The 25,701-nt window shown below is 42.6% G+C and overlaps 1 protein-coding gene across 3 annotated transcripts in view; it reads left to right on the top strand.

Moving 5' to 3' along the window:
• Cenpj (centromere protein J) overlaps positions 1 to 25,701 on the top strand; it is a 64,252-nt gene that overhangs the window by 4,915 nt on the left and 33,636 nt on the right. Inside the window, exons 1-3 of one of the 3 annotated variants that reach the window (XM_036199598.1) lie at positions 14,187 to 14,291; positions 19,012 to 19,503; positions 20,226 to 20,349. In XM_036199598.1, the coding sequence (XP_036055491.1) occupies positions 19,072 to 19,503; positions 20,226 to 20,349 (556 nt within the window). In that variant the 5' untranslated portion in view covers positions 14,187 to 14,291; positions 19,012 to 19,071. Of the gene's footprint in view, positions 1 to 14,186; positions 14,292 to 15,868; positions 15,930 to 19,011; positions 19,504 to 20,225; positions 20,350 to 25,701 lie in introns of those variants that run through there. The other 2 variants (XM_036199599.1, XM_036199597.1) reach the window with 2 other exon arrangements.

Raw genomic sequence — 25,701 nt, 5'->3', positions numbered from 1 at the left:
CTGTAAACTCAGCACTTGGGAATTATGGGAACTGTAGGATCAGGCATTCAAGGCTAGTGTTGCTGAAATGGTATGTTCAAAGCTATTCCGGACTATACAAGATCTTGTCTCTCAAAAGAAAAAGTAAATTTAAAATCTAACAAAGGCTATTGGGGTCCAGCCCTCGAGAGCCTTTTCTCAGGGTCCATGGAAGAATCTACAACCAGCTGATAACCTAATCTTAGATGATATCAAATGAATCTACATACATGAAACTCTTTCGTTCATTCACTTTATTCTTCTGAGTCAGTTCTTTGTCTACACAGCTTCTTTTCTGCTCTCAAGCCTAGCTCCTTTCTTGGCTGATTCTCTCTACATTTTTCTGCTGTTTCCTCTAAATGCTATGTTAATTCCTTCATCTAGTTCTGCCCCATCTTGGTTCTCATCCATCTAGTTCTTCCCCATCTTAGTTCTTCTTTGTCCTTAGTTTCTCTCTTTATTCTTCTAAGTTCTCTCTCTTGTTCTTCCCCATCTGACTCTTTCCCATCTGCTGTGGGATGTCCTGTATGCTGTGAATATATGTTGCTATGATTGATTGATAAATAAAACGCTGATTGGCCAGTAGCCAGGCAGGAAGGATAATGTAGGCAGGATAAGGAGAGAAGAGAATGCTGGGTGGAAGAAGGCAGAGTCAGAGATGCTGCCAGCTGCCACCATGTAAGATACCAGTAAGCTACAAGACATGTGGCAAGGTAGAGATTTATAATTTTTTTAAACAGAGGCTCTGTTAGTGATTTCTTTTATTTATTTATTTACTTTGGTTTTTCGAGACAGGGTTTCTCTGTGTAGCTTTGCGCCTTTCCTGGAACTCACTTGGTAGCCCAGGCTGGCCTCGAACTCACAGAGATCCACCTGGCTCTGCCTCCCGAGTGCTGGGATTAAAGTTAATTTAAGATATAAGAACTAGATAGCAAGAAGCCTGCCACAGCCATACAGTTTATAAGTAATATAAGTATCTGTGTGTTTGCTTGGGTCCATACAGTTTATAAGTAATATAAGTATCTGTGTGTTTGCTTGGGTCCATACAGTTTATAAGTAATATAAGTATCTGTGTGTTTGCTTGGGTCCATACAGTTTATAAGTAATATAAGTATCTGTGTGTTTGCTTGGGTCCATACAGTTTATAAGTAATATAAGTATCTGTGTGTTTGCTTGGGTCCGAGCAGCTGCGGAAATGGCGAGTGAGAGATATTTGTCCTGACCATGGGCCAGGCAGGACCGGGAAACCTTCAGCTACACCCATCTAGTCCTCTTCCATCTGGTCTTCCTCCTCTAGTTTTTTTTCCATCTTCAATTCCATTCTCCTAGTTCTCAATCTAGTCCTCTCTGAGGTTGTGATTATAAACTCTTGTAATAGCAATGCTCTGGCTAAGGCAAGGTCACTGGGCTTGAATTCCTTCTGGGTCAAAGGGAGGGGCAATAAGGTCCCTACAAAGAGCAGTAATTGTCAGCTATCATTTACAACTCCAAAGGGAAGTGACTAATAGGGAATAGAATCAACTGAGGGTCAAATTCTGTTAATATCTAAGCAAAGGAGATTTTATGAACTCAAGCTATGTTCTTAGAAGTGGTTTGGTAAGGTGTTGGGAGTCTATCAGTGATGAGTGAAAATAAAACTGCCTTATTTTCCTTTGGCCCCTTATCTGTCCAAGCTAACTCGGCTGCTGCCATTTTCTGGCAGGGCAAGGGAGTACACTTGGTAGCTAGGCAACCTGAGTCACAGCTTGAAGTACCTGGTAAGTAAGAACCCTTTACTTCTGAGTTAATTGATCTAGAGCAAATATAGCATTAGAAGAGAAGAAAGTTAAGCTTGATTAGCACATCTGCCAGGCCTCAATCCAGACAGTCTGGATGTTTACGTCTATTCTTAGAAAGTCTGGGAGGCATCTCAGAGAAGATACTTTCTTCTGGAGAAGGTCCTGGCCAGATATTGCTAAGGATGATAATTACAGAAAGGCCTGAAATTAGGGATCTTGACTGTGTTTGTTGTAGGCATAGTTGGCGAAAGTTATAAAAATACTTTAATTGTAGAGGGGAAATTATGCCCAATGAATGATCAAACACACTGACCTAGGAATGGAAAAGCTACAATAGCACAGGAGAAATCCATAGCAGGAAACAGCTAATATTCAAAAGCCAGTATCACCAAGACTCCTGGAAAGACTCTTGATTTCTTCCAGGTATAACTTTGTCACAGTCAGCCAAATTTCTACTTCATATTTCTGTGTCCTGCAGCAAAAATCAAAACAGTTATGGAGGTAGGCCTGATCCCCAGTACCAAATAAACCAAGCAAGGTAGGGTAGGCCAGTAGTCCCAGCACACAGGAAGCAAGAAGATGAGAAATTCATGGTCACCTTCAGCTATGCAGCAAGTTCAAGGTGGCTACATGAAACCCTCTATCCAAAAAAAAAAAAAAAGTTATTGAAGGAAGAGGAGAGGATGGAGAATTTGGTTGGCCATCGGGGCATTAGTTAGACAAAAGAATAACTTTGTTTTGTGTTTGTGTGCTCATGTGCTCATGAGGCTGTAAGCCACAGATTGTCATCATCAGGCATTTTCCTCCATCGCTATCCACCGTATTTTTTAAATTAAGTCACTTTTATGTATGTGCATGCATATGCACATGTGTGAAGAAGACAACATTCCTGAGTCACTTCATCTTCCACCATATATATGGGTTCCAGGGAGTGAACTCACGCAGTCATTAGGCTCAGAGGCAAGCACCTTTACCTGCTGAGCCATCTCACTGGCCCTCTAGCTTACTTATTTAGTTTATTTATTGTTTATGTTTTATGTGTGTGTGCTGTGGAACAATCTCTGTACACTGTAAATATGTATCGCTCTCATTGTTAATAGAAAGCTGATTGGCTGATGGCGAGGCAGGATTTTTGGGGCAGAGAGAATGCTGGGAAGAAGCAGGGCCAGACACAAAGAGGAAATAGGAAGTGCAAGATGAAAGAGAGGTAATGCCATATGGCAGAATGTAGATTAATATAAATGTGTTAATTTAAGTTGTAAGAACTAGTTAGTAATAAGCCTGAGCTATCAGCTGAGCATCTATTTATTTATTTATTTATTTATTTATTTATTTATTTATCCAAGACAGGGTTTCTCTGTGTAGCTTTGGGACTTTCCTGGGACTCACTCTGTAGACCAGGCTGGCCTTGAACTCACAGAGATCTGCCTGGCTCTGCCTCCCAAGTGCTGGGATTAAAGGCATGTGCCACCACCACCCGGCCCCAGCTGAACATTTATAATTAAGTCTCTGAGTGGCTATTTAGAAGCAGCTGGCGGGACAGACTGCCCTGACAGAAACTCCACCTACATATGAGTGTTTCACTATATGTATGTCTGTGCCTTGCGTACATGCCTCGTGCCCTGGCACGCCAGAGGAGGGGGTTGGATTCCCTGGAAATGGAGTTACGGATAGTGTGAGCTATCATATGGGTGCTGGGAATTGACCCTGGTCCTCTATAAGAGCAACAAGTGCTCTTAACTGCTGAGCCATCTGTCCAGCCCACTTCTATCTCATTTTTTGAGACAGGTTCACTCACTGACCTCTGGCCAGGCAGCATGTCTCTGGGACTCTCCTGTGTCTACCTTCCTAGCTTCTGTACTGTGGTTATGATCATGCACTGCTGTGTTCTGTGTTTTATGTGGATGTTAGGGATCTAGACTCAGGTCCTCATGCTTCATAGCAACCACTTTATTGTGACTGGGCTATCTTCTTAGCCTCAGGACAAATAAATTCTAATGTTCTCTAGCACAGTAATATACTTATATGCTGTGGAATATTATTTTAAGGTGTGCTACTTTTGTTTATGTTACATGTGTTTAACTCTGTGAAGCTGTGTTACTGTGCCTGTCTAAAACACCTGATGGTCTAATAAGGAACTGAATGGCCAATGCTGAGGCAGGAGAAAGGATAGTTGGGGCTGGCAGGCAGAATAAATAGAACGAGAAATCTGGGAAGAGAGAAAGGAGAAAAGAGATGGAGGAGAAAAAGAAGGAAAGTAGCCGGAGGAGGAGGAGGACTCCAGGGGAGCCACCCAGCTACACAGCAAGCCATGGAGTAAGAGTAAGATTTGCAGAAGTAAGAGAATGGGAAAAGCCCCAAGGCAAAAAATAGATGAGGCTAATTTAAAGTTAAGGAAATGCCAAGCTAGGGCCGGGCATTTATAATTAAGGATAAGCCTCTGTGTATCATTTATTTGAGAGTTGGGTGGTGGGCCCCCTTAAAAAACAAAAAAGCCAAAACCAACTAATATCTTGGCATCCAACCTGGGGCTCATATTTCCATGTAGGGCCTGAGAAAGCTGAACAACAAGAAAGGGGTAGGGCTCCTTTAAGAGTTTCCAGCCAGACAGTTTCTGCTGGTAACTGAGCCCTAGAGCAGCTAGTACCTTAAGTAGGAAAAAAAAAGTAAGTAAAAATGCTTGCCACAATGCACGCATTGGCATTCTAGAGCTCTAGGAAGGTTCTGACCAACTGGTCTCGAGTTTCACGCTTGATTTCACAACCCAAGAAGCAGGCTGAGCCAGCTGAGAATGGCGCACACAGGATCCAGATGTACTTAATAGTCTAAGGTTTGCCAGTATGGTCAAAAAAGACTAGAGATATGCAGTAAAAGAGGTCCAGGCGGAAAAACCTCTGAACAGGTCACTGTGTGTTTAACAAGGTGCTTAGGCTTAAGAAAAGGAAAAGGGCTTAGTAATAGTAATAAAAAAATGAATAGTTTATAAAATAAAGTCTTGAAAGAGAGAGTAAAAGAAAAAAGCCGGGGCTGGAGAGATGGCTCAGTAGTTACGAGCACTGACTGCTCTTCCAGAGGACCTGAGTTCAATTCTCAGCACCCACATGGCAGCTCACAGCTGTCTGTGACTCCAGTTCTACGGACCTGACACCCATGTACATAAGAGAAATATAAATAAATTAGCCGGGTGGTAGTGGCACACGCCTTTAATTTCAGCACTCAGGAGGCAGAGGCAGAGGCAGGCAGATCTCTGAGTTCGAGGCCAGCCTGGTCTACAGAGTGAGTTCTAGGACAGCCATGGCTACACAGAGAAACCCTGTCTCAAGAAAGAAAAACAAAAGAAAAGAAAAAAGCCACATAAGATAGAAAATACACAGGTAGTCTGGATCCTGTACGTTATTATGCTGATCTTGAATTTTTTGATTGTTGAAAAGCTAAGGACAGTTGCAAAGAGACCTGGAATTGAAATAAATCAGCCTATATACTTTAGGAATGCCTTAACTTTTAAAACGTCAAAAATATATTTGTTGGGGTTGGGGATTTAGCTCAGTGGTAGAGTGCAAGGTCCTGAGTTCGGTCCTCAGCTCTGGCAAAAATATACATACATATTATATATATATAGGTGAAATTATTAAGGCCATTCCACGTAGTTAAAAGGGAGGTTTATTTTGTGGGGTAACTTACAAATGAAGGGGTAGGTTGCAGGGTCTGGCAAAGGTATAGGGCAGTCCGGCGGTGTTCTCTGGAGAACTCTGCTCGGTCTACTTCCAGCGTCCAGCGTCCCGGACCCAAGAGAGCCACCTCCTCCTGCTCCTCGGTCTTCCGCGCTCCCTCCTCTGCCCCGCCTTGTGGGCGTGATCATTACATTTGTTTTACATATGTGGAGTGTATCCCATATGTAACTACTGCTTTCTTTATATTTTTAAAGTCCCTTGTTGAAATTGGTTGTAATGTATATGTCGTATATGGCTCAGGGTGTGTGTCATCTGCTGGCTTCTCATGGATGATAACAGGATAAGCCATTGTGTGAGAGCCATTTGGAGATGTTACAACCTGTATGGTCTTGCCCTTTTGCTTATTAGGTCCCTTGTCATGTTTATTGAGAGTTTCCTCTAGGGCTTGTAAACGAGCTCCTAGGGTCTGTTTCAGGGAGTAAACCTCCTCTCTTGTAAGGGATTTTAGATTTTTCATGGAATCATGGAAGTTTTTATGTTCTTCTGAAACACATGATTCCATGGACCTTATCAAGTAATGATAATTTTTCTTCCTTATATAGTGTCTGAGTAGCTACAACTTTACTCTGGAGAGTTAGTGTTCTATCCATTAAATACTCATATTTATTATCAATAAAAGCAATTTTGGGTACAAGCTTGTTTTGTAAATTCTGGTTAGCAGATTCCAGAGAGAGAATCTTTTTATGTAAGTCCTCATTGCTATCTTTTAAAACCTGTAATTCCTGGTTAGCAGATTCCAGAAAGAGAATCTTTTTTTGTAAGCCTTCATTGTTATCTTTTAAAACCTGTAATTCCTGGTTAGCAGATTCCAGAAAGAGAATCTTTTTTTGTAAGCCTTCATTGTTATCTTTTAAAACCTGTAATTCCTGGTTAGCAGATTCCAGAAAGAGAATCTTTTTCTGTAAGCCTTCATTGCTATCTTTTAAAACCTGTAAATCTTGGTTAGCAGATTCCAGAGAGAGAATCTTTTTATGTAAGTCCTGGTCAGCAGATTCCATAGACAGAATCTTTTTCTGTAAGCCTTTATTGCTAACTTTTAAAGCCTGTATCAGTCCCAATAATGACTCATCTTTGTTCTTACTATTAAACCAGTGTTTGAACACTGTGTGAATTATTACAATGAATGTCAAAATGGTACAGTCCAGATATGTCTTAGGGAGGTCGTATATTTCCAGGAAAATGTCATTCATCATACAGGCAAAAAGGTTTTTAAATTCTTGTGAGGTAATGTTGTCAGCCATATTACAAGAATTACTCAAGATTTGTTAGTCAGTTTTAAGGTGTAAAATTATCAAGTACTTTTACTTGAAAGAAGCTTACCTTTCCGTGGTTTTGGGGGGTGCAGTAGCACTTTTCAGCCAGCAGGAGGCGTTGGTATAGCTCCAAAGCAAGGCCTGCTAGCGACCTTGGCTGGCGGCAGCTGAAGGCAGGAGCCAAGATGGCGGGGAGCCGGCACTCAGGGAGGAGTGGGAACGCCTCACTCACAGCGGGTTTTCGCTGGTCTAGGGGCTAAGCTAGGGAACTGAGACCGGACTAGCTGTTCCCTTTTTCGGGAATGGGACTGTGTAGGCGTCCCCTGGTTAAATGGAATTTTGCAGGCGGGTTTAGGTGCCTGCCAGCCGCCAGCCGGGAGGAGGCTGAGGGAGGGAGCCGCCTGGGCCTTTGGAATTTGCCCCACGTTGGGCGCCAGATATTGGTGAAATTATTAAGGCCACTCCATGTAGTTAAAAGGGAGGTTTATTTTGTGGGGTAACTTACAAATGAAGGGGTAGGTTGCAGGGTCTGGCAAAGGTATAGGGCAGTCCGGCAGTGTTCTCTGGAGAACTCTGCTCGGTCTACTTCCAGCGTCCAGCGTCCCGGACCCAAGAGAGCCACCTCCTCCTGCTCCTCGGTCTTCCGCGCTCCCTCCTCTGCCCCGCCTTGTGGGCGTGATCATTACTGAAGCCTCAATGGGGGTTGGAACTTCCAGGCCAATGCTGGGATGGCTATCCACTACATATATATATATATATATATATATATATAGTGTCAAATGGAAATCAAAAATGTGTTGGAGTTTTGTTCCACAGGAGATGAGAGGCTGTGGATTCCTTCAGGGTTATTATGGATCAGGTTTGATGAGACAAAACCTCCTGAATCTTGACAGGTGATATCTATCAGCAAAGGTTAATGCTCGTTTTCCCAGGACTTGGTTGGTCATTATCTTAAAGTTTTCTCTCTGGGACCCCCGAAGATACTTCATCCACAGACAGCAAGAAGCAGTATGGAGAAAACTATGCCCATATTCCCAAGTGGGGTGTGGGAGGCTTTTGGTTATTTGGTGGGTTATGGATGTTTGTTAAAACTTAGGGTATTAGCCAGGTGGTGGTGGCACATGCCTGTAATCCCAGCACTCGGGAGGCAGAGGCAGGTGGATCTCTGTGAGTTCGAGGCCAGCCTGGTCTCCAGAGCTAGTCCAGGACAGGCTCCAAAGCTACAGAGAAACCCTGTCTCAAAAAAACCAAAAACCAACCAACCAACCAAACAAAAACCAAAAACCAAACTTAGGGTAATATAGGAATATAGGATAAAAAGACAACTATTAATTTCAGATATTTTGCATTGGCATGGATTTTGGAATATTGATATAAATTTGAGGTTAATTTTGTTGCACTGTATATATGTTTCTACTCTTGTTTAAAGGACTTTTATATATTGACACAAAATTAAGGTAATTTTTGCTAATAACATACTGTATATATGTTTTTACTCTTGTTAAAAGGATTTTTGTGTATTAATAATTTTTTTTTTTTTTTTGCTTTTATCGAGATAGGGTTTCTCTGTGTAGCTTTGGAGCCTGTCCTGGATATTGCTCTGTAGACCAGGCTGGCCTTGAACTCACAGAGATCCATCTGGCTCTGCCTCCCGAGTGCTGGGATTAAAGGCATGTGCCACTACTGCCTGGCTGTATATTAATAAAATTTTAAGGTTATTTTTGTTACAACAATACTGTATTTATGTTTCTATTTTTGTTTGTGGTATTGTGCTTATACACTTCATTTGGAAATGTAGGGTGAAGTTCTAGTTTTTGAAAGCTATTATTATAAACTATATAAGATAATCAGGAAACATAGGTTAGTGTTTAGTCATTTATAACAGTCAAATTTGTAGTTATGTTAGGTATGTTTTCCAGATTATATGTGTGTGTGTGTGTGTGTGTGTGTGTGTGTGTGTGTGTATGTATATATATATATATATATATATATATATATATATATATATATAAAATTTACTTATTTATTATACATAGTGTTCTGCTTGTATGTATGCCTGCAGGCCAGAAGATGGCTCCAGATCTCACTACAGATGGCTATGAGCCACCATGTGGTTGCTGGGAAATGAACTCAGGCCCTCTGGAAGAGTGCCAGTACTCTTAACCACTGAGCCATCTTTTCAACCCCAAAATTGATTCTTTTTTTTTTTTTTTTTAGCCTTTCTTTTTCTTTTCTTTTTTTTTTTTTTTTTGGTTTTTTTGAAACAGCTTGGTAGCCCAGGCTGGCCTCGAACTCACAGAAATCCACCTGCCTCTGCCTCCCGAGTGCTGGGATTAAAGGTGTGCACCACTACCACCTGGCTGAGATATATTTTAGATAGATAGATGGTCTTCAATCCTTTCAAAGATCTACAGAATATGGCATTTAAAATGTTTTTTGTTTTGTTTTGTTTTGTTTTTCGAGACAGGGTTTCTCTGTAGTTTTGGAGCCTGTCCTGGAACTCATTTTGTAGACCAGGCTGGCCTTGAACTCACAGAGCTCCACCTGCCTCTGCCTCCTGAGTGCTGGGATTACAGGCCTGTGCCACCACCACCCGCCTTAAAATGTTTTGTTAACATAGGGTTTTTCATGACAATGAGATACATCTGTTCCTGGTAGCACCAATTTACTTCAGAGATGATGGGCACTGAAGAAACTCCTTATGGAGTTTCCTTTCATTGTGGCAATGTTAGCCACTGGGCAAAGAAACTGTTCTTGCCTTTGACTGCTGACAACATGTATGCAGACTGGACATGCAGGACACAGAGGAAAGTAACTGTTGAACTTTGCCAAAACAAGGAAGGACAATCCTACAAAATTCCTGCTTCACAGAAGAGTCTGCCAGATATTCTGCAGGACACACAGGAAAGTGACTGATAAACTTTGTCAAAGCAAGGCAGGATAGTAAAAAATTCCTGCTTCACAGAAAAATCTGCCAGATATTTATTCTGTAGGACACAGAAGAAAGTGACTAATGAACTTTGCCAATACAAGGCAGGATAGTCCAAATTTCCTGCTTCACTAAAAAGTTTGCCAGATATTCTGGGCCTGTAGACTAAAGATGGATGCGCCAACATTGCAGAGGAACTTTGGGTGACTATCTAGGCAGTTAGATGTCTCTATGTTAGATAATATTACATTGTAATGGATAGCCAGCCATCCCAGCATTGTCCTGGAAGTTCCAACCCCCATTGAGGCTTCGGTAATGATCACGCCCACAAGGCAGGGCAGAGGAGGGAGCGGAAGACCGAGGATCAAGAGGAGGTCGCTCTCTTGGTGCCGGGACGCTGGACGCTGGAAGTAGGCCGAGCAGAGTTCTCCAGAGAACACCGCCGGACTGCCCTATACCTTTGCCAGACCCTGCAACCTACCCCTTCATTTGTAAGTTACCCCACAAAATAAACCTCCTTTTTAACTACGTGGAGTGGCCTAAATAATTTCACCAATATTACATCCTTCTGAGTCGCTGAGTTGCAGTTTTCCTTAGTTATGACAGAAAGTAAATTAGGTGTAAAGTTTTGGATTCACTAAGATAGGATAGATAATGCATTATTTTCTCTGAATATGCTAACTACAAATGGACAGAATATTGTGAATGTAATTCTTACTTGATAATTATTATTGCATATAGTCTTACTATGTTTAAGTTAAAACCCTTTCATTTTTATTTAGACAAAAAGAGGGAAGTGTTGTGGAATGTCATGTTAAGGTGTGTTACTTTTGCTTATGTTACATTTGTTTAACTCTGTGAAGCTGTGTTACTGTGCCCGATGGTATAATAAAGAACTGAACGGCCAATAGTGAGGCAGAAGAAAGGATAAGTGGGGCTGGCAGGCAGAGAGAATATATAGAAGAGGAAACCTGGGAGAAGAGAAAGAAAAGAGATGGAGGAGAAACAGAAGGAATGTAGTCAGAGAAGGAGGAGGACTCCAGGGGCCAGCCACCCAGCTACACAGCAAGCCAAGGAGTAAGAAACAAAGTAAGGTTACAGACGTAAGAAAAAGGGAAAAGTCCCGAGGCAAAAGATAGAAGATTAATTAAGTTAAGGAAAGCTGGCAAGAAAACAGCCAAACTAAGGCCAGGCATCAGAAGTTAGAATAAGTAAGAATAAGCCTCCATGTGTGTTTACTTGGGAGCTGGGTGGCAGGCCCCCCAAAAGAGTAATAACCACCACCACCAATTATAGTTGAGCATAACTAGATATTTCAAAATACCTCAACAGTTTGTAGCTGTTCAAGGGATGACCTTGAACTCACTCCTCTTGCCTCCTTTGTCTGAGTGCTGGGATGACAGGTGCATGCCTGTACTCTACTAATTTTTAAATGTAGGTTCCAGGTCATAACTTACATATTAGAATCTGGTTTTTGGGAGGTGGTCAAGACAGGATTTTTCTGTGTAGCCCTGACTGATATATTAGAAACTTAAATATCTAGTTTAAACTTGAGTGTGGAGTCAAGTATTGTGGCACCTACCTGTGATCTAGCTCTTGGGAGGTGAAGGCAAGAGGATCATGAGACAGAGAGGGGTGGTGCTGGTGAGTGTGACAAAATTCATCAGTCAACAAGTAATGTGGCAATGCGGCATAACATACTACAGAGAATGGTGAAGAATTAATTAATCAGTCTTTATCAATAAAAAAATCAGTATTTGGGAAAGAACCTGAAAGATGAGAAGTCACCAGTTGCTTCCTATCTCTACTGTCCCTCTGTTCAAAAAGGGCTGAGATGTCTCTCAGGTCTGCCTTAACACTCCCTGTCTCCTGTCTGTCTACAGTCCTCCAAACCTCTATGGTCAGCTAGTGGCTAGCTCTGCCCTCTGACTCCAAGCAAGCTTTATTTGTCAGAACACAATTAAAACATCACATAACAGAATAAAATGTAGGCAGAAAAAGCGCAAGCTATTGTGATTACTCTTAAAGACACACATTTTAAGAAAATGATTTTTGGGCATCCTTTCAGGCCAATTGAAGACCATTTGAGTCCTTGTCCAGCATCTTAATTTATTGGCTGATGGATTGCAGGGCCTCCAGCATATTAGACAAGGGCTCTGCTACTCACTGAGCTCTGCTCTCTGTTTAGCATCTTTTTTTTTTTTTTTTTTTTTTTTTTTTGAGCTGAGGATCGAACCCAGGGCCTTGTGCTTGCTTGGCGAGCACTCTACCACTGAGCTAAATCCCCAACCCTCTGTTTAGCATCTTAAGTGTGTGATCTTGGAAGTCTTGTGTTGTTGGGGATCTTCTGGCTCTTTTTGGGGGGCCCACCACCCAGCTCCCAAATAAATCACACATGGAGAGACTTAATATTATTTATAACTGCCCAGTCTTGTCTTGTCTTGTTTCTTGTCGGCTTTTCTTAACTGAGATTATCCCATCTACCTTTTGCCTCCGGGCTTTTCTCATTCTCTTACTTCTATAAATCGTACTCTTACTCTGTGGCTGGCTGTGTAGCTGGGTGGCTGGCTCCTGGAGTCCTCCTCCTTTTCTGGCTGCTACTTTTCTTGCTCCTCTCTCTTCCCAGATCTCTCCTCCTATTTAGTCTCTCTGCCTGCCAGCCCTGCCTATCCTTTCTCCCGCCTCTCTATTGGCCATTCAGTTCTTTATTAGACCATCAGGTATTTTATTTTTATTTTTTACTTTTTTGGTTTTTTGAGACAAGATTTCCTGTGTAGCTTTGTGCCTTTCCTCACCTGCCTCTGCCTCCCCAGTGCTGGGATTAAAGGTGTGTGCCACCAACGTCCAGCAAAGATTTATTTATTTATTATGTGTACAGTGTTCTGTCTACACATATCCCTGCAGGCCAGAAGAGGGCGCCAGATCTCATTACAGATGGTTGTGAGCCACCATGTGGTTGCTGGGAATTGAACTCAGGACCTCTGGAAGAGCAGTCAGTGCTCTTAACCTCTCAGCCATCTCTCTAGTCCTCCATCAGTGTTTTAGACAAAGTATCACAGCTTCACAGAGTTAAACAAATACAACATAAACAAAAGTAACACACCTTAGAATAATATTCCCCAACATTCTTGGGCTTTGGTTTCCTTGTCTGTGATGTAACCTAACAAAACAGATCTCTGAAAACCTTTTCCGAAGTCTCCAGGTTTGAGGCCTCTATGCAAAATTTTAAAACCACTTTAATAGTAGTGGCTTATTTGAGCTAGTTAACAGTTATAAAGGGCAATTTTGTTCTTGATTTCTTTTTCAGATAGTCTCATGTTCCATGCTGGCCTCTAACTCACTATATGTTCGAGGATGATCTTGAATTTTTGATTCACCTTCCCCACCTCGGAGACCGGCCACAAATTCTGCTTTATGCAGTGCTGGAGAAAGGACTCAAGGCCCAGCAGACACTAGGCAAGCATTTGATCAACCCAGCTACATCTTTAGCCCTCACGTGATTTCTTTAAAGACGCTGCTTGGTTGGAGGGAGAAGGGAAGGCGAGATGGCTCAGTGGTTATGAGCACTTCCTGCTCTTGCCCAAGACTGGGTTCAGTTCCAAACCCTACATGGTAGCTCATAAACATCTGTAACTCCAGTTCTATGGGATCCGAAGCCCCCTTCTGACCTCCGAAGGCACCAGGCACACATGTGGGGCTTATACTTACATGCAGGAAAAACATGCATGCACATAAAGTAAAAATAACTTAAAAATAAGAACAAAATCTTAAAAAATAGATGCTATTTAATCCACAGTGTTGTTCAACTCAGGACTGTACACTGTGGTAACATGAAGTACTGTGGCTTCTATATTAAAGGGTCCTGTCTGAATCCCGAAAGCCCTCTGGTGGCAATACAAATAGTGAAATCTGCGTTCATTATTCCACATTTTAATATCTTGCACTTTTAGTATTCTATATAAAATTTAAATACCGAATGAACACTTTGTCAAGTCACCTAGTACCCACATAATAGATGATTATTTTTGGAGTTAATTTTTCCACTGTTGTCTTCACTTAATCACCCTGCCAACAAAGTCATTTTTGTTTTGTTTTGTTTTGTTTTTTTTAAACAGGCCTTTATTAAGTCAAATCAATCCAAAGGAAAAAATGAAGGCAACAAAACTCTTCCAAACCTTTCATCTTTAGGTTAGGCTTGAGTTTCCGTGTTCCTGGCACCGGGGATCACGCCTTCTGTTACACCAGATGTCAAGACTGCACGGGTTTACTCCGGGACAACTTAGCTGTTGACCAGTGCCCGCCGCAAAAGAGCGCGCAAAGCTCATCCCCTAGCAACGTTTGTGGCGGTGATGCTGGGAGTTGTAGTTTGCGTGTGCCCGAGGGGCCTGCGCGCAAGCTCACAGGGGCGGTAGGAACTACACTTCCCAAGAGTCATCGGAGCAGGGCTGGGCGGGGCCAGGCGAGGAGGCGGGGCTCTGGCCGCCGCGGTGGTTGTGGCGGCTCTTTCGTAAATGCCGCGGCTACTCGATGGTGACTGTCTCATTGGTTGGAGTGGTCTGAACGGCTGGCTCTTCGTGGAACGGTAACTGGGGGGCGAAAGGAGCGGAGGAGCCCGTCGGTCGCCCGGTTCTTGAGAGGCCAGCTCGGGCTTCGGGCTGGCGTGGCGCGGAGGGCCGGGCGCCGGCGGGCGGCGGTGGTTCCGGGGCTTTTAAACCCGCTTTGTTCTTCCGAGTACCCGGGAGATCGCGCCTCAAGGGAGGCTGGTGGGTGTTTCTGTCCCGGGGGAGGCGGACGAGAGGGACACTGTCTCACCGGGTCGGGTGTAGTGGCGCCACTTGATGTCCTTCAGGGTCCATCCGGCCTTCTCCAAAAGCTTTGTTGCTTTCCAGAAGAGTTGTGCTTTGGGGGGAGGCGGACCTGTCAGCCGAAAGTTTTCAGGGTCTGAATTGTCCCTTCATATCTTCCTCCGCCTCCAGTGCAGATATTTTATGTTTTTTCCAGATAGCTTTACAGATGTCAACCTTTCAATTAGTCGACTTTTAAAATTTTTGTATTTTTAAAGACAGCTTTATCGATGTGTAGTTAATTTGTGGCAATGCCTACAGTTTCATGAACAGATACCATGTACCTCAGATTTTAATGTCTGTGTCCGCATTACCACAATGCCCGACTGTGACTCAGTATTTCTATACTTAAAAATGGCAGTAAGTGTATTTTTAGGATCATAGTAAGGAAATTGTTGCAATGGTACAGACGTTTTAGTCCTTTAACAAAGGGAGAGAGAGACAGAGTATGTGTGTGTGTGATTTTGTGTGTGTGTGTGTGTAAAGACTGTTAAGATACTGCCTTAAACCAACATTACACTTTTGTCAGTCCAGTAGGGAGTTATTGACTATTTTCATATTACAGAGTGACTTTGCTTACTTTCTAAATTTAGATTTTTCTTATTCATCTGATGATGACTATTTTTTTTTTTTTTTTTTTTTTTGAGCTGAGGATCGAACCCAGGGCCCTGCGCTAGCTAGGCAAGCGCTCTACCACTGAGCTAAATCCCCAACCCCATGATGACTATTTTAAAGTATTGTGTCTATGATTTGTGTTGGGTTTGTCATGTCATGGCTCATGTGTGGAGGTTCCAGTGCTAGCTCAGGCTTAAGCACATTACCCACTTTGAGCCATCTCTCCAACTCTTGAGTTTTTGTTTTTAAGACAGTTTCTCACATTAAATCACACTGTCTTCTGGAACTTGCAGTATAGCCAGACTGTCCTCACGCTGATGATTGGCTTCTTTCCTCAGTGCTGGGGTCCCCTGTGTGAGCCCCTAGGTTTGGATTTAAAAAAAAAATTCTTACTAAAGATGTTGAAATTTCACCAAGGTTGACTGGAAAATCCCTACCTTACCTTTTTAGGTAGGTTCCTAATGTAAAAGCAGTTAGGATTAGCTTTCTTACAACAAGAAATGACTATTCAGGAATTAGTAGATACGGATACAGCCAGTCAGTTAATGTATGCTACTCTGAAGTGTATGTATAACACTGTGTCTGTACTCCCTCAAGGCAGGAGCCTTTCCCAGGAAGTACCAGCCCCTTTCTCTCGGTGTTCTAGTTTGGTTTCTGTGCTGTGACAAAATACTGACCAGAAGCAACCTGGGGAGGAGAGAGTTTATTTCAGCTCACACGTTATGGTCTGTCATTCAGAGGAGCCAGGAAAGGAGCTTGAGGTAGGAACTGAAACCATGGAAAAGTGATGCTTAGTGGCTCACTTCCTGGCTTGCTTTCTTCCCTAACCCAGAACCACCTGTTCGGAGTGGCATTACCCACAGTGGCTGGGCCCTCCCACATCAGCCATTAATTCAAATGCATCCAGCGACTTGCCTAAGACCAGTCTGATGGAAGCGATTCCTCAGGGGAGGTTCCTTTTCCCCAAATACCAGTCTGTCAAGGTGACAAAACCACCACTGGATTTTATAACTCGATTTTTCTTCTCCTCACGAGTGAACTTTATGTATGTGCATCATTTGTGTGCCTAGTCCCCTCACAGGTCAAGGGAGGGTGTTGAATCCCCTGGAACTGGAGTTTTGGATGGCCTTGAGTCACCATGTAGGTTCTGGAACTTGAACTCACATCCTCCACAAGAGCTCTTAACCATTGAGCCACCTCTCCAGCCCCTGTCTATATTTCTTATAATAAAATTGCTCTATACTTTATGATTAATAGTATATCTTGGATGGTTTTTGAAGGTTTTTATTTGTATTTATGTGTATGTGTGTAAGTGTAATGAATGTATGCCCTATGAGTTCAAGTGCTGGCAGAGGTCAGAAATGGGCATCAGATTCCCTGCAGCTGGAGCTAGAGGTGGTCGTGAGCTGTCTGTCCCATGTGGGTGCTGGGAACTGAACTTGGGTTTTATGGAAGAGCAGGAAGAACTCTTAACCACTGAGCCCTCTTTCCAGCCCCTTGTGGTTTTTTGAGACAGGGTTTTACTTACTCTGTGGGGCAGCTAGCCTGGAATTCACAGTGTAAGTTAGTTTGGTCTGGAACTCATGGTAATCTACTTGCCTCAGCTTCCTAAGTGCTGGAGTTATAGATGTGGGCTTGTCTTGTCTATTTATTTTAGCATGGGATACTGAATCCAGGGTCTCACATGGTAAACCAACATCATAAAGCTCCATCTTGAGGCAGGGTCTCACATTGTATCTCAGTTGGCCTGGAACTCCTACTGCTTTAGTTTCTTTGGTGCTGGTATAACAGGTGTGGGCCACAATACCTGGCTTACTTTCAGTTTATTGCAAATCTGAGTTTGAATCAATAAGACAATGGCACACAGTGCCTAGAGGCAAAATTGCTAGATCAAAGCGTTTACAGCTTGGATAGGTAACTGCCTCACTTTCCAAAATATGTTATATTTCTAAGGAATACTGACTAAAAGAATTTCTGTCTCGTCATACTGTCTTTATGGCAGTCTCTAGTCTTTGCCCACCCAGTGCCTGGGGGCAGAAAAAGGTATATTGTTACTGCCATCATTTTTGGCTTTTCAGTGGCATGAGAGTGAGCATATTTTGACGCTTAGACATCTGTTTTCTGTTTGTCTCTGTCATGCACCACTTGGAAAGCTAGATGTGTTTGTTAGCCACAACATTTCCAGGTTTTATTTCTTTGTGTGAGTGTGTCCCTCTCGTGTGTGTGTGTGTGTGTGTGTGTGTGTGTGTGTGTGTGTGTGTGTGTGTGCGCGCGTGTGCGCGTGCGCGTGCGCGTGCGCGTGCGCGATTAAACCTATGTCCACCAGAGGCCCTAGGCTCCCAGACCACCCTCCCTCTTCCACTCTACCTTCTTACTTTTTTGTCTGCCTTATGCTCTCTCCACTTCCTGAGCGTCTACAAAGCCAGTGCATGGTGGGTGGACTAGGGATGGGTGGGGATGGGAACATGAGGGATCAGGTAGGGAGATGGAGGAGAAGAGCACTCAAAGAGGTGACTGGGAAAGGGGGGCATTTCAGGGGGAGGTAAAAACCTAGTTCAAGGGAAACTCTCAGGAATCTACAAGGATGACCCCTGCTAAGACTCCTAGCAGTAGGGGATTTGTAGCCTGAACTGACCAGGCAAGACTTCCAGTGGAGGGGTTGAGACACAACCTGGTCATATAACCTTCAACCTACAGTCTGTCCTGCCTATGGGATGTACTGGGGTAAAGGTGGCTCAGAGATTGTGGGAATGGTCAGTCAATGACTAGTTCAGTCTGAGACCCAGATCATGAGAGCGAGTCCACCCCTGCCTGACACTGCCTGGAGCACCAGGACCCAGAGGTGGATGGCCCAGAGGCCTAGGATAGAACTACACATGACTAGGGAAAAAAAAAGAAAGAAAGAAAAAGTCACTGTACTGATGCCTATTGATATTCTGCTATACTCAGAGATTGGTGCCTAATCCCAATTGTCATCAGAGAGGCTTCATCCAGCAATTGGTGAAAACAGACCCACAGCTAAACATTAGGCAGAACTCTGGGAATCCTGCAGAAGCGGGGAAGAAGGATTGTAGGAGCCAGAGGGGTCAAGGACACCACAAGAAAACCCACAGAATCAGCTCACCTGGGCTCATAGGGACTGAACCTATAACCAGGGAGCCTGCATGGAATGACTTAGGTCTTAGGTCCTCTGCATATATGACACAGTTGTGTAGCTTGGTCTTGTGGGCAAAGAAACAAGTGTATAATAGTACCTGACATTGGCTGTGCCTTCTTGATATATATATTTTTTGGTATTGAAGAACTTAAGGGTGTCTAAGATCCTATAGTTTTAGGTCAACTGATCTAGCATGTGTATATCTTACTAATTAAATGATTAGATCGTAAATGTCCTGAGGTTTCTGATCTACTCTCTTTAGATTTCTGAAGTAAAACTCAAATCAACCAAGCAGTTTACTGCTCAGTTGCTTTCCTCATGAAAGTCTTTTTCTTTTATGCTTGCCTATATATATATATATATATATTGTGTGTGTGTGTGTGTGTGTGTGTGTGTGTGTGTGTTTGCACATGTTTGCATGTGTGCTGTGCGAGAATGCTGAGTTCAGAGGACAGCTTGAAGGAGTTGTTCTCGTCTTCTTCCATGTAGGACCTGGGGATTGAACTCATGCCATCAGGCTTGGCGGCAAGCATCTTTACCACTGAACCAACTTGCCACTCCCTGTGACAGCCTTCTGTGTAGCTACTATTAATTTTCAAGCTGGGTTGAGGCTTGGGCTACTTTGGGCAGAGCATAGGTATGTAACAATTTTAATGAAGACTCATTGTTGGCTTTCTTTTTTACAGGTGCTGAAAGTCAGTAGGTGTTCTGAATTTCCCCGTGTTTAAAAGGATCATTAGACTGAAATGTTCCTGATGCCAACCTCTTCAGAATTAAACAGTGGGCAGAACTTCCTAACCCAGTGGATGACCAGTCCTCGGGCTGGGGTCATATTAAATCGAGGATTTCCTACTTTGGAAGACGAGAAACAAGCAGTTACAAATGTCTCTTCCAGCTTCCCAGTTAAAGCCACCCGCTTTTCCAACAGCTTCAGCTTTAGTAGTGAAGAGAGTTCATTCCAGGAAGAAGAGAAGTTGGAGGCTGGAGGACTTTATAAACTACAGCCAGGAAACTCCGAAGTCTATGCAGTCTTTCCTCTAGTTAAAAAGGAACCAATGGTGTCATGTCACGATGCCCCTGGATACCAGGAAGACAACAAAAGCGACTTTAGGCCTGATCTTGGGAGTGAACTCAAAGAAGAGGCTAATAAGAGCCTGCTTTTTAGAAAACTGGAACAGGTAGGGTTTGGCCTGAGCCATATTTGTATTGTTACAGGTGTTGTGTTATTGGTTATCTTGTCTTCCCTTTTTGTCCTCTGTCTAATGTGAAACGTTAAGATGTGTTTGATGCACATATACAGAATGTAGCAGTTAAGACAAATTCATGGTTTTAAATTGCCATCTTGTTTGGTAAAAATGAAGTCAGAAATGGTTGATCAACTATCAGGAAATATTTGATGTCCTGCTGGGCGGTGGTGGCGCCTGCCTTTAATCCCAGCACTCGGGAGGCAGAGGCAGGTGGATCTCTGTGAGTTTGATGCCAGCCTGGGCTACAGAGAGAGATCCAGGAAAGGTGCAAAGCTACACAGAGAAACCCTGTCTCGAAAAACACCAGTATGTATGTATGTATCTATATCTATATCTATATCTATATCTATATCTATATCTATATATATATCTATATATATATATATATTTTTGATGCCCTGGTATACCCATCCCCTTGTAAGACGGGAAGGAGTTGCTTTCCCCGTTTCTTATTTGAGATACTGATATGGTTTCCTTTAGAAGAAATTAGATTTTCATATTCTTGTGGCAAATTTACTTATTGGTGGGGGTGAGGGGTATCTTTTTTTGAAATGATTTACCAGGGACGATCTGGGAAGGGAGCATGAAGGAATGAAGATAAATGGTGAGAGGTGTCGTGAAGTATAATATTACTTGATTTTACATGTAAAAAGCTGAAAGAAATACAGCAGAAGAAGCAGGAACAATTGAAGAGGCAGCAGCTAGAACAGCTGCAGAGGCTCATGGAGGAGCAGGAGAAGCTGCTCATCATGGTGTCTGGGCAGCACACGCTTCCAGGTATGTCTGGTTTGTACACAGCCATCAGTTAACACAGTGAGACAAAGTTACAATGTTCCTTACCTTTAATTGTGTGGCAGATTATTTCCATGTTCCTCTGTCACAGGGAATTTCAGCTTCTTCAGGACCAGGTAGCTGGACACCAGTAATTCTACACAGAATCCCCCCCCCCCCCCCCCCCAAATAAGTGAGTGCTAGCTGGGGTTGTAGCTCAGTGAGCACATGCCTAGCATGTGTGAGGCCCTGGGTTCAGCCCCCAGCACCATGTGTATGTGAGAATGCCTTCAAGCATGGTATATACACTCTAGAATTCTAGGTAGCCTCTCTGATCCCAGTATTATATAGACCAGGTTGGCTTCAAACTAACAAGAAGAAAGGCTTTATTTCACCTTACAGCTTATAAATCCATGACTTAGAGAAGCCAGGGCAGGAGCCCAAAGGCAAGAGTTGATGCAGAGGCCACGGAGGAGTGCTGCTTACTGGCTTGCTCCTCATGGCTTGTTCAGACTGCCTTTTATTTTTTTAAATTAACTAATTAGTTAATTTATTTTACCACATTTCCCCTCTCTTTCTCCTTTCAGTCCCCCTTGCCCTCCAGCCACATCCCTTTGTGCCCCCACTCCTCTGTTTCTGTTCAGAAAAGGGCAGGCCCTCCCATGGATATCAACAAAGTATGGCATGTCAAGTTGCAGTGAGACTGAGCATCTCCCCTTGTATTAAGGCTGAGCAAGGCAATCCAGTATGAGGAGTAGGGTCCCAAAAGCTGGCAAAAGAGTCAGACAGCCCCTGTTCCCAATGTTAGGAGTCCCACAAGAAGACCAAGCTACACAACAGTGTCATATATACAGAAGGCCTAGGACCTAAGTCAATCACATGCAGGCTCCCATTGTGTCAAAGCTAAGTGTTCCAAACTGTATAGGGCTAGATCTCACATTAGTAACTGCAATCTGCTCCCATCATTCAATCATACCTGTACTTTACAGTAAAATGTGTCATAGCCTGTTATTTGAATCATCTTTGTTCATGGATTCTACAAAGCAATTATAAACTATTCAATTATTTTAAGATAAGCTAAGTGTGGTGGTGCACTTGGGAGGTAGATCTCTGTGTGGAAACTCTTCAGGGCTACAGCAGGAAAGCTGTAGAGCCCATTCTGCCTGATTGCGGAGCCGTGTTTCCTGGGTGGTAGAGCTGGGTATTAGATCTGGGTGGTAGAGGTGGGTGGTAGAGCTGGGTAGTAGAGCTGGGTAGTAGATTTGGGTAGTAGAGCTGGGTGGTAGAGCTGGGTAGTAGATCTGGGTAATAGAGCTGGGTGGTAGAGCTGGGTAGTAGATCTGGGTGGTAGAGCTGGGTAGTAGATCTGGGTAGTAGAGCTGGGTAGTAGATCTGGGTAGTAGAGCTGGGTAGTAGAGCTGGGTGGTAGAGCTGGGTAGTAGATCTGGGTAGTAGATCTGGGTAGTAGAGCTGGGTGGTAGAGCTGGGTAGTAGAGTTGGGTAGTAGAGCTGGGTAGTAGATGTGTTGCCTCTGCTAACAGAAAGCATCTGGAGCTAACCAGAGAAAGCAGCATTGAAATTTGACCTGGAACAGTGGTTTGAAAGCTTTTCTGACCTCATTCCATAGGAACAAAAACATTCTCAGTCATGGCTGAGGACAAGCAAATTCTATATCATCAGTGCTTATTAGTGTGCCTGGTGTGAGTAGTAGGGATATTTTTCATTTTGTCTGTGCCTTCAAAGTGCTGAGATTAGCCGGGTGGTGGTGGTGCACACCTTTAATCCTAGCATTTGGGAGGCAGAGGCAGGTGGATCTCTTTGAGTTGGAGGCCAGCCTGGACTACAGAGTGAGTTCCAGGAAAGGCTCCAGAAGCTACACAGAGAAACCTTGTCTCAAAAAACCAAAATCAAACCAAACCAAACCAAACCAAAACAAAAACCAAAAAAACAAACAACAAAAAAACCAAAAACCAACCAAACAAACAAAATGCTGAGAGTATAGGTGTGTACCACCATGTTCAGTTTATTCAGTATTGGAGATTGAACCCAGGTAGGCAAATACTACCAATTAGAATGTATTCTTAGTCCAGCCCTACTTGTGTAAATTTTTAAAAAATAATTTATTTTTATTTTATGTGCATTGGTAGTTTGCCTGCATGTATGCCTGTGTGAGGGTATTGGATCCCTGGAGCAGGAGTTACAGATAGTTGTGAGCTGCCATGTGGGTGCTGGGAATTGAACTTGGTCCCTTTTGAAAAGCAGTTAGTGCTCTTAACCATTGAGCCATGTCTCCAGTACTTGTGTAAATTTTTATCTGAGGTGGTGGTTTGAATAGGTATGGCTACCATAGACTCATGTGTTTGAATGCTTGGCCCATAGGGAATGGCACTGTTAGGATGTGTGGCCTTGCTGGGAGAAGTGTGTCACTGTTGGGGTGGGCTTTGAGATCTCATATGCTCAAGCTATGCCCAGTGTGCCTGTGGATTAAGATGTAGAACTCTCAGCTCCTTCTCCAGCACCATGTCTGCCTGCATGCCATCATGCTTCTCACCATGACAACAATGGACTAAACCTCTGAAACTGTAAGCCAGCCCCAATTAAATGTTTTCCTTTATAAGAGTTGCCTTGGTCATGGTGTCTCTTCACAGCAATAGCAACTCTAAGACAGATGATAACATTGCCAGTGGATCATGTTTCACAAACTGAAAGAAGTGATCTGGAGCAGTATGTTTGTTTCTTGGCACTACCCTTTAAGAGACATATTTTAGATGTTCAGAATGTGCCTGTTTTGTTCAGATACTGTGCTGGACACTGAGAAGACATTGGCAATGAGTGTGCTGAGTGTGGCAGGGTGAAGAGGATAGGTGGGGTGGGGGTGGGGGTGGAAGGAAAGAAATGTGGATGCTTTTTTTTTTTTTTTTTGAGAAATATAGACAGCCCGTTTTTTTTTTTTTTTTTTTTTTTTTTTAATCATTATCTATTGATCTATCGACAGGTAGATAAAGAGATGGGGACAGGTACGGGGGTCTTACTATGTAGCTCTGGCTGGCCTGGAACTCTTTATGTAGACCAGGTTGGCTTCAAACGTACAGAGATCTACCTCCCAAGTACACTACCACACTTAGCTTATCTTAAAATAATTGAATAATTTATAATTGCTTTGTAGAATCCATGGACAACAAAGATGATTCAAATAACAGGCTATGACACATTTTACTGTAAAGTACAGGTATGATTGAATGATGGGAGCAGATTGCAGTTACTAATGTGAGATCTAGCCCTATACAGTTTGGAACACTTAGCTTTGACACAATGGGATTTTGAATTCCACAATTTGATTTTCATTTTTTTATTTTGGTCCTGGAGGTCAGACCTAGAGACATGTACCTGCTGAGCATACATTTTATTATTAAGTGACACAGGAGATTTGTTTTCAGACTTTGTGGTCTCAAGACTCTTTGTTTTTTTTCTGTGACAAGGTCTAATTTGCTGCCTTCTCAATCTTCCATTAAAGATAATAGGTTTTAATTATGGCATTTTCATGATATATATTCATTGTACTGTGGCCACATTTTCTCTCTCTCTCCCTTCCTCCCCAGTTGCACTCTTAACTTATAGAAGATACTAGAGAATTTTTTGTTGTAAAGGATGTATTTATGAGTAAGTTATGGTGTTAGTTATCCCTTCATTGCTGTGATGTAATACCCGAGATAAACAATGCAAGAACTGTTGAATTTGGCTCACTGTTCTGAGGTTTCCGCCCATGTTGCTTGGTCCTGATGCTGTGGGCCTGTGGCAGCTTCCTTTGCTGTGGTGGGAGTAGGTGATGCAGGAGCTGCTTGCTTCATGGTGATGGCTAGGACGCAGTGTCTTCTTCAAGGCCACACCCCCAGTAACCTGATTTCTTCCCACTAGGCTCCACTTCCTAAAGGTTCTGTTATGTCTCAGTAGAGTCGTCAGCTGGTGACGAAGCTTTTAGTTTACGTGTCTTTGTAGGGCTACATTCTGGTAGTCAGTGTGGAGTTTCCTCAAAAAGTTGAGAACTGAGCTGCCACAAGACCTAGCTATACCATTTTTAGGCATCTACCCAAAAGACTCTATCTTTTTTGAATTAAAAGAAGTCAGGTAATTCTCATTTACTTCTACATCTGGTCTCCTTTTATATGGCTATGTTATTAGGGGAAGGAGTACTTAATATCTTTTTCAGATAACTTAGGTTGTTTTTCTTTGTGTGCTAAGTAAGTGGTCTTTTCTTTTCTTTTTTTTTTTTCTGAGACATGATTTCTCACAGAGATCCACCTGCCTCCTGAGTGCTGGGATTAAAGGCATGTACCACCACGCCTGGCTGCAAGTGGTCTTTTCTTAGTGGCTGTTCCCAGCATGGAATCTAAAACCTTATCGATGAACTCTTCACATTTTAAATAAATTGACTATCTAGACATTGTGAACATTGTTTTTAATATATGACTTAGTGTATTGGTTATCCAGAACATAGTAATTCATTGACTTATATAGGTCTTTAGAACATTGGCAGATTGCACACAGTACAAAAAATTTCATGTAGCTGGGTGTAATGGTGTATGCTTTTTAATTATAGCCTTTTGGAGGCAGAGGCAGGCAGATCTCTGAGTTTGAGGTCAGCCTGGTCTACAGAGTGAGTTCCAGGACAGCCAAGGCTACATAGTGAAATTCTGTCTCAAAACAACAACAACAACAACAATTGCATGTGTTAAATATTACGATGAACTCAATCTTAAAAGTCCTGAAGTACTGTAAAGCTGCAAGATTCACCATGGTAGCCATTTTCCAGAATTACAAGTTTTACTTGAAAGGCCAAATTATGTCTTTACCATTAGATACAATGAGCTGCTTTCTTTGAAGTCACAGCATTCTTTTTTGAAAAAATATCCATTAAAAATACAAGTTTTGGGTTGGGGATTTAGCTCAGTGGTAGAGCACTGGCAAGGTCCTGGGTTTGATCCTCAGTTCAAAAATAAAAAACAAAAACTAAAAATACAAGTTTAAATAATTGTGGTTTGCCTGCCATTCATTCTCATAAATCAGAATGATATTCTCTGAGTAAGGTGAGTCTGCAGTTCAGTTACATAGCCCCCTTTTGATCTGCAGTAGGAATGATTTATGAATAATTGCCATTGTTCAAGGTTTGAGATTTAATAAAATTATTTTTTATATTATTTGAGAACATCCCTTTATTTACTTTTGTCTATCTATTTATTTTTTGAGACAGGATCTTATTCTGTAGCCCCAGCTGGCCTGGATGACTGTGATGACTAGATTGGTCTTAAATTTATTATTTGAGAATTTCATACATATATATATTTTCACACACATATATTT

The sequence above is a fragment of the Onychomys torridus genome, chromosome 9 (assembly GCF_903995425.1).
Source record: "Onychomys torridus chromosome 9, mOncTor1.1, whole genome shotgun sequence".
In the NCBI taxonomy this organism is placed as follows: domain Eukaryota; kingdom Metazoa; phylum Chordata; class Mammalia; order Rodentia; family Cricetidae; genus Onychomys; species Onychomys torridus.
The sequence above is the reverse complement of the archived record's forward strand: the minus strand, read 5'-3'. Positions and strand labels throughout refer to the sequence as shown.